General features: G+C 34.4%; 1 protein-coding gene across 3 annotated transcripts in view; it reads left to right on the top strand.

Annotated features, from left to right (window-relative positions):
- The window catches only part of LOC127848419 (basic phospholipase A2 Drk-b2-like), a 37,768-nt gene extending 24,785 nt beyond the window's left edge, over positions 1-12,983 (top strand). Inside the window, exons 2-5 of one of the 3 annotated variants that reach the window (XM_052380877.1) lie at positions 7,558-7,612; positions 9,541-9,685; positions 11,662-11,786; positions 12,489-12,981. In XM_052380877.1, the coding sequence (XP_052236837.1) occupies positions 7,558-7,612; positions 9,541-9,685; positions 11,662-11,786; positions 12,489-12,634 (471 nt within the window). In that variant the 3' untranslated portion in view covers positions 12,635-12,981. Of the gene's footprint in view, positions 1-7,557; positions 7,613-9,540; positions 9,686-11,661; positions 11,787-12,488 lie in introns of all 3 variants that reach the window. The other 2 variants (XM_052380879.1, XM_052380878.1) reach the window with 2 other exon arrangements.
- Positions 12,984-13,258: the final 275 nt, after the last annotated feature.

The following is a 13,258-nucleotide window of genomic DNA, read 5'->3' as shown; positions in this document are numbered from 1 at the left end:
TATTTATAACTGTTTTTGCTAAAAAAAGCCAAACTACCGTGTACAATTATTTTACACACATATTTTGTATACGGGTCGCAATTAAAATAATGTATTATAATCTGTCTATCAATTAATAGTTGAATTCATTATAACGACCTTTATTTGAAATATTAGTTTGCACACAAAAATGGGTGTTAATTGTATTTACAACATTTTTGTTTCAAATCTGTGCTAAATAAAAAGCAAGCCCCTAACGCAATATTTCGACAAACTTGTATAACGCACCCATATCGAATCGTGTGCTTGAAAGTTTGAAGTAAGTATTTTTCAAGCACTTATTCCGATCAACACCACCCGACCGCTACAACGATTTAATAGTTATTTTTCAACTGACGTGTTTATTATAATAAATTTGCATTGAAAGAAAATATTGTTGTCTAAAACCTTAATTTTTTGCGCAATGATAATTTTAGTAGAAACAATAATATAAACATGTACATAATATCAGTCCGCATGTCTGATGTTGCGATTGATAGAGAATAATACGTAACTGCTTTACCTGTTTGTTATTTATCAAGTGAGGCTTAGAACAAAAATGAAGGCTTGTCATTTCTGAATATTCCCATTTAAACAAACTGTTTGCAGTTTTTGTTTGTTTTGGTACCGTTTTATTAAGCCGCAAGGTATTATAAAAAGACTTACCACAGAACAAGTCTATCGCAGGATCCTGATTCTTCGCATTCAAACGTATACGGTCGAACTCCATTCCCCACTTGTCCGTGAACGCGGTAAGCACGAGCAAATACTGTCCCTGGCGCACATTAAGAGTCGGCCCAACGTTCCCGGTGTTCCGGAAAATGTTCCATTCTTTTCCGCTGGGAAACGTCTCGATCGTCGTGAAGTTTCCGATGGTGGTTCCGTTAAACTGCATGGCGACAACATCAGACGGTCCGTCGTTAGAGTAGCGGATGTCGTCGATAAAGACTGTGACGTTCTGTGTGTAGTCGTATGGCCTGATGCAGAGGGTAAGCTCAATGGCGGAAGTTCCATTTGGGTCCACCACGCGGAGCGTCTTCAGACCAGAGGCTTCGGAGCGCCACATCATAGATTGGGTCTTGTTCTCGGCCAAGGCATCCTCGAACTCGAAATGTCTCTGAAATTCGAGCGGAGCCGTTTGTACACAACATACTCCAAGCAGAATCACAAGTGCCGCGTACCGTCTCATTGTACTTTTTTATCAGTCGCTCTTGTCTGTATTGCAAAGTTGTTTGTTGGTTATGCTTTTATAAGCCGTAAACTAACAGTCGCTTCAGCTTTAAAGCATTTAAACATTTAAACCAATCGGGAACCCGTATGTTTTTGTCCCGAATAAAGTTCCTGCAATATATCATGCCGTTTTGAAATAGAGCGCACACATGATTAATTGATACCAAGAACGGTAGCTCGAAACAGGACGAACAAACTAATTAAATGATAAACAAGACAGTCAGGGAAAAGTTATACATGTGGATGTTAGTTAGCGTGTGTATTCTTTCTCTTTAAAACCATGTTTTTTTGTTTACTATAAGGATGGATTTTTACTACCAAGAATAATTTGTACTTTTCACCAGATTTTATGTACAATTATAAACATATTTTTTATATGAAAGCGGTTTAAACTGGCTTCAAGAATGGAGTCATTTATTATTACAAACAACAAGCATAATATACTTTTTGTTGTTGCTGCTGCTATTGTTGCTGCTGTTATCTGTGTTGAATTAAATTGATCGCGCATTTAAAAGAAATGTTATAAAATCAGTACACACACGTTACTTTTCAATTTGTTAAAAAACCAAACATGTTTCGGCCATTATAGCCTTCATTAGTAGTAAACAAAAATAAAGGAAGTCGAATAAAAGAAATGATGAAATGTATGACAATTCGATAATAAAATAATGCAAATAATATAAAATATACATGATTTTAGGGGCCAACTAAACCTCTGGAACAATATTTACCAGGATAAGACGTAAAATGCAATTACGAAGGGAGATTAATAAAATTGAAACAATTCATTCAAATTATCCCTAAATATGGAGGGTCAAGGCCGGCATTCACAATACTCCTAAAGGAAATGTAAACTAACGTTTAACTTCACTTAAATGTTAAGATACAATTCTCTGTGAGATGATTTTTAATGCGTTTTCATGCGGAAAATGGGCATGTAAGGTATCAATTTCAGCAATTCATAGACGAATTGGCAAGATAATTCAGAAATTAATATATGTTTTAAGGAATTTTGGTTACGGTGTTAATGAACAGGTGCCCTAGATTTATATTTTAGTAGTGGCCGTGATAAATGACACCGTTGAGGCATGCTCCACTTCAAATTAATAAAACTTCGAAACTGCTACATAACACTGATCATTATTATTTATGAGTTTTTACGAGGTTTCGCAGTTTTTTTTTGCAGTTTGAACGCTAAAATAATTGTAATTTAAAATGTATAATGTAGCTGCGTTGTTTTGGCGTATATAGACCTTATATTTTATATAAAACTGAAATAGTACTTAATTTACATAATGTGACTGACAAGTTAAATCATTATAGTATAATTTATATTCCAACTTTTTACGCATGTTACTTTCGGGTCATAAATTATATAAATGAGCGTCTACTATACGTCGCGGACGTTGATTACCGGTATCGTTCATAAGGTTACAGTATACTTAATAATCGTTTAATGTGTTCTCTAAAAAACTGTCATAGTTGATTCGAAGGCATGTTGTACACTTTATCCTTTGGGCTTTATCCTTTGGAGAAAGTAGTAGGGCGTGAATAGGTGCTCACTACTAAATCCCTGAAAAATGATAAACTTAGAGACTATAGTAAAACATTGCACTGAAAAAGGTTACATTCCACTAGAAAACGGCCGGAAAAAAGCTGCAAAAAACAGTCGATTTAGACTTTTGACAAGTTCTTTCTTGGTTCGTACATGACATATTTTTTATTGCACAAATCGACTCCGCCTAGAATGGCCTTTAAGAAAAGTTATGGTTATGGGGGTTTGTATGTGCAAATGTTGCATTCGCTTATAGATGTCGCTTTAACATTGAATTATATAGGGAAACTATTTAGTATACTGTGACCTAAACACATGTTTTGGAACAAGTTAATTCCTATGACTAATAAGCAGTTTTGGTGTAATTTGCGCAAATCTTCATGACTATGCATTAACTCCACACCGAGTATAGCACTTTTTCAAACGATAATTTAAAAAATACACGTTGGTTACAAAGAGTTATGTCATGTTTATTGAATAATGGATTTGATATCAAACTCTGATTTTTATCGTTTCTAATTCTGAAAAGTTCCGTAAATGTTTCAAAATACTCTCTTTTTCTAAAATTCATTTTGTATTCTCTTAATTATGTGTTCAGGATAGTGGCCGCAATAGTTGAATATTTAAAAAAAAACAATTATTGTATTAGAATAATGTTTCCATTTTAATTCGTTACAACAATTATATACATGTAGATGCATTAGCTCGTATGTGAGCTTACAAAAAAAACAACAGATCAATAAGCTTTAAACCTCCTTTTGTATATTCATCTGTTGTTGTTTTTTGCTTATTCGTTGTTTACCATTCCGTGTAAGATAAAACGAAAAAGAATCATACAGATGCTTTAATACACGCAATTCTAAAGCTTTCATAGCTTGAAATCTTCCTATAGGTGTTAAAATCCTCTTTGTTCATTTTTATAAGGCTTTTATTTGTCCCACTTTTGTTCAACATAATTTAGTGTAAATTATTTGGAAGGGCAATGCATAATATTAAGCGAAGCATGTAAAATGTTAGATGCTTCCAAATTAATATCCGTGTGTTTTTATGATTTTGAAGAAAAAACAAATTTTAACTATCAAAACTCCGTTCTTTTCGTTAAAATCAACGTGTCATCCTGAGAAGTGTGTGACGTGTGAAAATATATCTTAAGTGTCATGGGGGTGCTGTAGAGCCATCCAGGAGTTATTTACTTTCTATATCACACATGTTGTCTTGATTCCCGTTATCATAAGATAACACCTGAGTTAAGAAGACACGCTTTCAGTGCATAATATAAAAATACCAACTTAGCGGATCCCTTAAACTGCAAACAAGGTGTATAGATAAAATAAGATAGAAGTCTATATTGCGTGACCGCCGATACTTCGTGTTCATACAATGCATTATATTATTTTATTATGTCATGACCGAAAGTATATCATGCTATATGCTGAGTTACAAATTTCCATGACAAAGAGTTAAAGGCTTTTTCAAAATCCATGAGCATCAGCATACCCAGGAGATCGTTTTTATCTGTGTTATAAGATATATCAGTAATGAGTCTGATGTTGTCGCCTATGAACTTACCGTTAATAAATCCAGTTTGTTCATTTTTATTGATAAATCTATCAACGTTTTGAAAATCATCCAGATCATAATTATTCTATATACAGTAATTAGTTACGTTATTGGCCACCAGTTCTGTAAAAAGTGTTTGTCATCTATAGGATCGCAGGTAATGATACATTTTGTTTGAGTAACTGATAATTCAACTCAACAAATTGTAGAAGGTCATGTGAATAAATCTTAACAAAAACAAAAGAATTATTATGACAGAAAAGCCAAAGCAGTAAAAATATCTGTTGGTGATAATGTTTTAGTTAGAAAAATGGCTTTTGATGGAAAACACAAGATAGCTGATAAATTTGAAGAAGGAACTTATGTTGTTATTGATATACCTAGAGTAGATATTCCAGTATTTAAGGTTAAAGAAATGGGTTCTGATAGAGAAAAGACTGTACATAGAAACTTATTAGTTCTGATTGATGGTAAGGATGATATTGATATAAGTAGAACTGATGTACAGACTAAAGATGTTGTTACTGTAAAATTATTTGATAATTGCAGTAAGGTACAAGAATCAGAAGACAAAAGTGACGTCACAAATGAAGATGAGTCAGATGAGGGATTGTATTTTGTAGTTTCTACAAGACAGATTGGGAAAGCCCAAGATCCTGCACTTGATGTTGGTTCAACCGTAACCGAAGCTGTCGATTTGATAGAGGTTGAAGAGAGAGTATATCGTCAAGCGGAAGAAGAAGCTGAAGAAGAAGTAGAAGCAGAAGTTGTCAATCAAGAAGCTGAACAACTACTTGATAACAGCACTGATGCTGATACTGGAGCACCCATCCATGCAGATACTGAAGCGGTAGAAGATCAGACAACTACTAGTATTACTGATGTGGATAGTTCAGAAGTTGATGTACAGAGAAATGTTCCAGTACCTGTACCACGAAGATCAACAAGGGAAAGACATCCACCAGTAAGATATGAAGATTACTACATGAAGCAGATGGTTGCCAGGCCATATGATAGTACAATTCAAGCATTGACTGTTTTATTAAATTCTGGTGTTTTAAACAATATGGATGTTGAAACTGCTCACAATGCTGTTGGAGCAATCACGAAATAAGTTGTTATTTTATTTTTTAATAAACATCTTGTTTATATATTGCTGTTGTTTTTAACAATTAAATAGTTAACATAATGTTATAATACATCAGACTTGTGAGGTCACATTCTATTTGGCAGGGAGGATTGCTAAATTAGAAATTAATGTTTGAAAAACATTAAGTTGAATTGAAACAAATAATTTGTACTTTTAATACTGATTTAAAACATTAAGTTGAGACAATTAATTTGTACCAACAAAAATGTTGTTTTGGGGAAAGTAGTAATATATACTGCTGTGGTAGTTGTAGTAAAGTAGTAACTTTTATAACTTTGAACTTAGTACTTTGTACTTAGTTATTGAAGTAGGAAATTGTAGTTGTAATTTAATTATCAATAGTTGTATATAATTTTACTGTAAGTTACTTGACTTACGTTGACATTTAATTTGTTGACGCTAAAATGACGGGACGTCATTTACGGAGGAGGGGGAGTATGTAGCCCCGTCAATATTTTACGTTTTTTTAATAGTGAGGTGTAACCTTTCTCTTGTTCTTTTTTTACTTTTGTGGTGTCACATGACTTGATCAGGTGGTCAGTTACAAGAAAAGTTTTATACAATATATTGTGCAAAAACGTTTCTTAGAACAAAAATTCTTTCATAGAAATTGTGTTGATACATAAAGCGTTCACATTTAGTTTAAACCTATTTATTTTAGCACAATTGCATAGAAATCCTAAGGCTTACTTGATACGCTATCGTGTCCGTTTCCTGGGCCTAGAACGAGTACTTGGTGTCTATGGGGAAGATCTAAATAACGCTCCCACAGAGGGGTTCGCACCCGTGACCTCTATGCCGACACCATATCCACTACGCCACGGCGACGTTCACATTTTACCTTAAGTATATGAGCATATAGACATGTAGTAGATTAATCGGACTTTATACGTTCAAGTCAGTACTGATTGTTTATTCTCTATCTTAACTGGTACAGAATACTCGCATGTTTTCATTTGATCAGCCGGGTTACATGATGGGTATCATAAGAGCCGCGTCATGCGAAAATGGGTTCGATGTAAAATGCGTCCTGCGTAGCTCCAGGCAGTCTGCTCATATCGCGCAGTCTGGTCATGAACTACCCTGTCACGCAATATTTTGGTGAGTAGCTCCTTGCCGACATGGTAGATCATGGTCTCGAGCTGTGCTTGTCGCATATGTCATATGATCCATTTTCGCGTGACGCAGCTTAGTTTATTTGGTTGGACGTTAAATGACGTCACGGATGTAAACAAGACGTAATTATATACTAGTAATACAGGAAAGCGAACTTTTCTCCAGTTGTTACGTTGAATATTGAGAACGAAGAGTACATGGTAAGATAAATTCGTTACATCGCTTCTTATTGACGCGGAATGGTGTCGGTAAGAAGCCGCGAAACGTACAATGCAACGCTTACTGCTCTTATACAATTGAGATAAAGACACAAAAATAATTTTATTGGATTGCTGTTTCATTTATGTTATATTCCTTGTTTTATGTTAGTCAATGCATTTTGGTAAACAAATGTTCAGTTTGTGTTGTTTTTGTATTCCCGTTTTTATGAAAATAATGTTCTTTTCGTTGTTTGTTAGCTCGTCTACCGATTGAAGAGTTCATTCTATGAAACTCAGATGTTTGTCGGTGTTGGCGTAATCTTTGGTTAGGGTCTATTTGCCACAAATACATATCTCTATAACCACTACAGATACTCATTTGAATCATGTGTGTGATAAATCTGTTGCGGACACTGACCAAGGACCAGAACTCTGACCTTCAATTAAACTTTTTTTTGCATGTTTGCGTATTAAAATTCAGTTTGGAGTAAACGTATAGTGCGACTTTTATAAATTACTGTATATATTCGTTAACTATGTATTATTAGAGTCCTTCACTGAACAATGACGTAAACATTATTAATTGTATTATCGTATTAACAAAGCGGAAAAACGCGATATCTTGGAACAATCTTTGAATTTCGTTTGTTTGAAAAAATCGTTTTAGCAAATTAGGACAATTCATGGTGAACTACATTCTTCTTACCGGTATATCTTTTTGTATTCAGATGAAGGCGCGTGTCATCTTCGCCGCTGTGTTCGTGGTTTGTGTTGTCGGCACAGGTAAAGTACCCAGGCTCTGTCTTCTCAAACATCTTGCGACAAATTGAAATGTTTTTGGTTCAACATTTTTTTTCTGATCAGAATATATCTTTAAAACAGAATATATGAAATGTGGAAAGGAAATTAATAACGAGAAAGGGAAATTAACTAAGACGTTGGTGCGTATCGGTTGTATTTCTTACCAAATATTCAAAAAATAAATGTGTCGTTTGGTGTTTAAAAAGACCAGGCCAATGCGGTGACAAAAGAAAAATAATTTTATTTTCCCGAGCCCATAAATATGTGGTAAATATGGACGAAACTCAGAAGAAATTTATATTTCTTGGTAACAATCTAACATTTTAGGAAAACCATGATACATTTGATTACAGTATAATATGTAACATGGTGAGTTTTTATCATTTAAACACATTTCGGATGTGATGAAGTGATCTATGATTATCATAGTTATGTTTGAAGAACATTTTCGACAAATCTTCTACCCTTGATTCGCTATATTAGCCTGCATGAATTATATAATAATAATAATAATAATAATAATAACTTTATTTCATGAAGAATTCACATTAAGAAATAATTTCTTTTTTACAATGTGGTCTTCAGTAACAAAACACAAGTATATATTTTGAAACATGCATACGAACATACAAGGGAAAAAAGAAAATGAGCTATACAGTTAAATGTTATAATAACTTCTTAATCAATTCCGACGACGTCGACGACGACGAAGACATCGACGACGATGATAATGATGATGATTATGATAATACAAAATATGCAAAATGTGATACAAAAATCAATCTTTCAAAAATTAATCTTTCAAGTAAATCACATCAGACACATCACAACAAAGTATGAACATAGAAAAATTAACTAATGAGCATACATATATTTATTATATACCTGTTTAATGCTTTTAACAAAATACAGATTGTATCAATCGTTGAACTAAAAATCCCGTATTACGCTACTCGCTGTTTCCAATTCCGTATTACCATACTAGCCGGACTACTTCGACCCATTTAATGACGTCACATTACACGCACCGAAAATAGAAATATTTTATATTACGAAATAGTTTACGTAGTACATCGTGTGACGTCATTTCTGTGACAAAACACAATAGTTTTATCTAAACTCTGTAAGGACATGTTGGACTTGGTGTTTTTTTAGCAGTAAACTATGTGTTAAAAACGTATTTTGGAGTGTGTGTTTATCATGCATAAATGTATATTTCGATAGGAATACAATAAAATAGTGTGTTTTAAACTAAGTTTCGATAAATAAATGATTTGTTTGTAGGTACAGTATTCTTTAAATTTTATTTATTTATTTATTTATCATGCAAGTGAATGCTAAATAGCAAGACAACATTTCCTCTCTTACTCGTAAACTCAATTATATACAATATATTACACGCTTGAATTGTATTCATTATTGTAATTTTTTGTTTCATGCATGTGTTGCGCTCACGGCCATTCAGGCGGGATGGGCTCATTCGTATTTTATGCGATTTCAATGCGGAAACGAATATATTTATCTATTAATATTTCCATCTATCAAGCTATTTGCGAATATTCACGCATACAGGTCATTTTCAGGGTTTTATATTTGAGCTATAACGGTATTCATATTTTCTCGTGTTTAAGTGGGCAAGCAATTTACTGAGCCGCGTTCTAGAAAGCTAGGCTTTATGCATGTGCATAAATGTCATTCAAGATACGCGTGTTCAGTCCGCACAGGCCAATAAGGGCGGCATTTCCGCTTTATGGAATTTAATGCTTAGACGATATCTCTTGTAAACAAAAATCCTTTTTAGGCGGAGAGTGTCGTCCATGCACAGAATAGTCTGGGACGACACTTTACGCACATGTATTAAGCCAAGTTTTCCCGGAACGAGGTTCCACTTTAGAAGTCCCATCTTTTAGCGGACTCCCGGCGAGTCAAGCGGCGGCTGGACGAGTTCGGTGAGATGATTCTCCTCACAACCTCCCGCAACCCCATGGACTTCAACGGCTACGGAAACTGGTGCGGATACGGCGGCAGCGGTGACACGGCGGACGCTATCGACGAGTAGGTACCTAGTGATATTTTCCGCTATGTAGACTACCGCTAAACATATGTGCCGATGTAGGTGCACTTCCACTTTCAGGTGATGTTAGAACATTAAAAGTGTACCATTGTCAATATAAAGTAAGCAGGTGTTTAGCTGTAGCGTTTAGAATTACCGAGCATGCTTCCTATGCAGAGATTACGGCCCATTGGGTCATTGTCGACCTGAAATGGCTTGAAGTCATCCGGGGGTGACTAGAAGCCGATTCATGTCACCCTGGGGTGACTAGTAGCCGATTCAGGTCATCCTGGGGGGACATAAAGCCGATTTTAGTCATCCGGGGTTGACTACCGTCGGCTTGAAGTCAACCCAGGGTGACATGAATCGGCTTTGGTATATCCATAAACTTCATACAAACACATTTTTCTGCAAATGAGGTTTTACATTTAAACATTATGCAAGCACAATCAGTTAAAAATAAATATAATATTTTGTTTGTTGTGTATTTCAACGGTGGTTAGTGCAAATAGTTCCAGAAAACTTAAACAGTCAAGTTTATAACGCATCAGAGGTGAAGCTATTTTGAACAACACGCGAGACTGTTATACTGTCTCATAACACCGTATTCCAATTAATATGAAGTTAATATCGCATCAGAGACTCGCAAGACTGTAACACTGTCTAATAACCCCGTGCTCCAATGTACCCTTTATGCATCTTTATTGAATACTCAAAACCAATAACACAATATTTTATGTTAAAAACAAAACAAAATGACCAACTATATAATGGTAAAAACAATGTTCTTCGTGGAATGATGCCGGTCAAACGAAAAGCATTAGTAATGCGGAAAAGTTAATGCGAATACGAATGCTCATTCTTAAATGTTTAATAGCAAGTGTATGGTGGCAGAAAACGATAATATATCAAAATGGAGCATGGTTTTAAGGTTTTTTTATTGTTCCACCTGTCATTTCCGTTTTGCTACATTGTTTATAAACCGGGTCCTATTTTCTTATCTTAACCATCTAATTAAAATTTACTAAAATCCTATCATTATTACATTGTCATTTTCTTAACGACCTTTTCCGATCTCGTAAATAGGCTAAATATGGTAATTAATAGTATTGTTTTGCAAATAAACGCATACCTTTCGAAAGATACACACTAAAAATGACTACTGATAAAAGATTTGCAGTGATCTAAAAACTGAAGAGAGTTACATTACCTGCCGTATTTAATATCTCTCGTCAAAACGTCTGTTAGCTTACATTCCACTGGTTATCATATTGTTGTCGATATCCGAGGGACTCCTCAGTCTCAGAGCTTTCCGTGTCATCGCATCGGTAAACAGTATATGTCACGCGACCTTCTTTAGTTATATGAACAAAATGTCCAAACCTCATGATTGTCAAATCAGTTGCTTCAAAATGTGAATAAAGAAAACTAAAACTCTCCAGAACTTTCCGTGTCAGCGCGTCGGTAATCAGTATACACGTATGTAACGCATACAAAATGCCGAGATCTTATCATCAAAGCCTTTGTTATAATGTAAATAAGAAAGATAGAAAAAGGCTGGCAACTTTCTTCATTCAATGTATTTTTCTTTTTAGAAATATATTCGTAAATATTGCTAGTTGGGATTTACTCATAATTTGTAGAATGTGAAACCGTGCCAAAATGATGTTACGACAGATGAGATATTAACACATTTCTGAAAAAATACAGATTCTCTATCTTTAATCTTGGCGGCTAGTTCAGTTTGTAAAGTACCGACAAGGTAACTTATGTTATGATTTTAATACATATATTTTTTTGGCCAGTCTGCCCCTATTCGAATAGGGCAATTACCGATAGAAACGGTAAGCTAGCTTACTCAGAAAAAGTACATATAGGTAAAAATAACTGACCGTCATGAAATCACTTAAATGCTAGTGAACGTAGCGAAAAAAAAGTAAATAATAAAATTAATGAAACAAGATATTCTATTCCTTAGATGCTGCAAGACGCATGATACATGCTACGTGGATCTGAACCTAAAAGACTGCGAGACGCTGCTCAAGTACCGGATCTACACCACCGAGTACGAATGGTCGTATCGCGAGGGCGAGATCATTTGCAGTAAGTCAAACAAGAAGCTTTATAGTCTTTTAGCCTTTATTTTAAAAACTGTAAAAACCAGAAAAGAATCAAGAGTTGAGTGGTTTTTAGAAAAGAATACGACTTTCGTTAATATTTTACAATATTGTAAAGGTAAACATATGTGCTTCGAAACTTTTTTTAAGTCATTATTTTGATGTTATGACCGAATAATTATTTATGCCCAATCATCATGATACTTCATCAACAAATTGTTTTCTAATTATATCGTAGCCGATTAATATTCTGGGTCAAGTAAAGTAAAACAACTCGGTCATTAGGTACGATTAAAAAAGTTTGTTAACACTGTAACAGTCCCATATTTTTGCCAAATCATCATGAAACTTGCCCAGTACATGTATTGTCATGACATCTTGAGCGCATTAATATTGCTTCCGGCCGTTAACAAATCTTTCAACTTGATCAGAATATTTGTTGTTATGATATCTCATTTTAGTTAAAAAAGGTTCCGAGTAAAAAGCAAGATAATAAGCAAAAGTTAGTATACAAGCATCACGAAAGCTGCGCAGTTACGTTCCTTCTGGCTAATGTGTTCGCCGTGGGACCTTCAGTCTGATTGCAAATGTTTTACCTATACATATTCACGGTTATTTGAATAGTACATGACTAGATTATATTGCTATGTGTTGTTTTAAATTTACGACCACGTGCTTCTCTTTTCAGACGACAAAGATCCGTGTGCCAAAAAGCTTTGCGAGTGTGACCGCGCATGCGCGAAATGCTTCGGAAATAACGAGCACGTGTACAGTCCAGCTAAAAAACATAACGCTCTTCTATTCGGATTGAAGCGCCTCATTCCCACAGGCTGATCGCAACCTCTTAATTTGACACGTTTGCTCAAAGAATCTTTTACACATATATGCATTACTCAAAGAAGGAAATAACGATGTTCAAAATCTTTGAAAATAAACAGCATTTGAAAAGAAGATGTCCGATTTTCTTGATACATCGATCGTTGCTTATGAAGTATTTCTTTGTGTATCCCGGTAATCAGATGTCAGTAACTTGTAAAGAGAAACATATTTCATTTTGTATTTGTTATTTTATTCAGACAAAAGCTATTTACACAGTAAAGCAAGTTGACGCGGAAAGCCACTTACATGAAGCTGGATGAACAAAAAACATATCATAATAATTTCAGTCAACATTTGCTTTTAATTTTAAGTATGCAATTATTGAATTATTTCAATTTATTTGTTATTGGTATTTAAAGTATATTTATAATTATGTACTGATTAAGATACGTTGAATAAATTGCTTTATTTTTTAGTATATGATAATGGTTGTAAAGCGACTGCCAATTCATCAATCTGTGGGCATTCTTATGATATAAAACAGTTTATTATTAATGTCTTCGGTAAAGTTTGTTAAAAAAAATGTCACAGATTATACATTATTGTTTTTATTGGTTGTTTTAAGATTTTGTGTTTTTC

Source organism: Dreissena polymorpha, chromosome 10, assembly GCF_020536995.1.
Source record: "Dreissena polymorpha isolate Duluth1 chromosome 10, UMN_Dpol_1.0, whole genome shotgun sequence".
NCBI lineage: Eukaryota > Metazoa > Mollusca > Bivalvia > Myida > Dreissenidae > Dreissena > Dreissena polymorpha.
The sequence above is the reverse complement of the archived record's forward strand: the minus strand, read 5'-3'. Positions and strand labels throughout refer to the sequence as shown.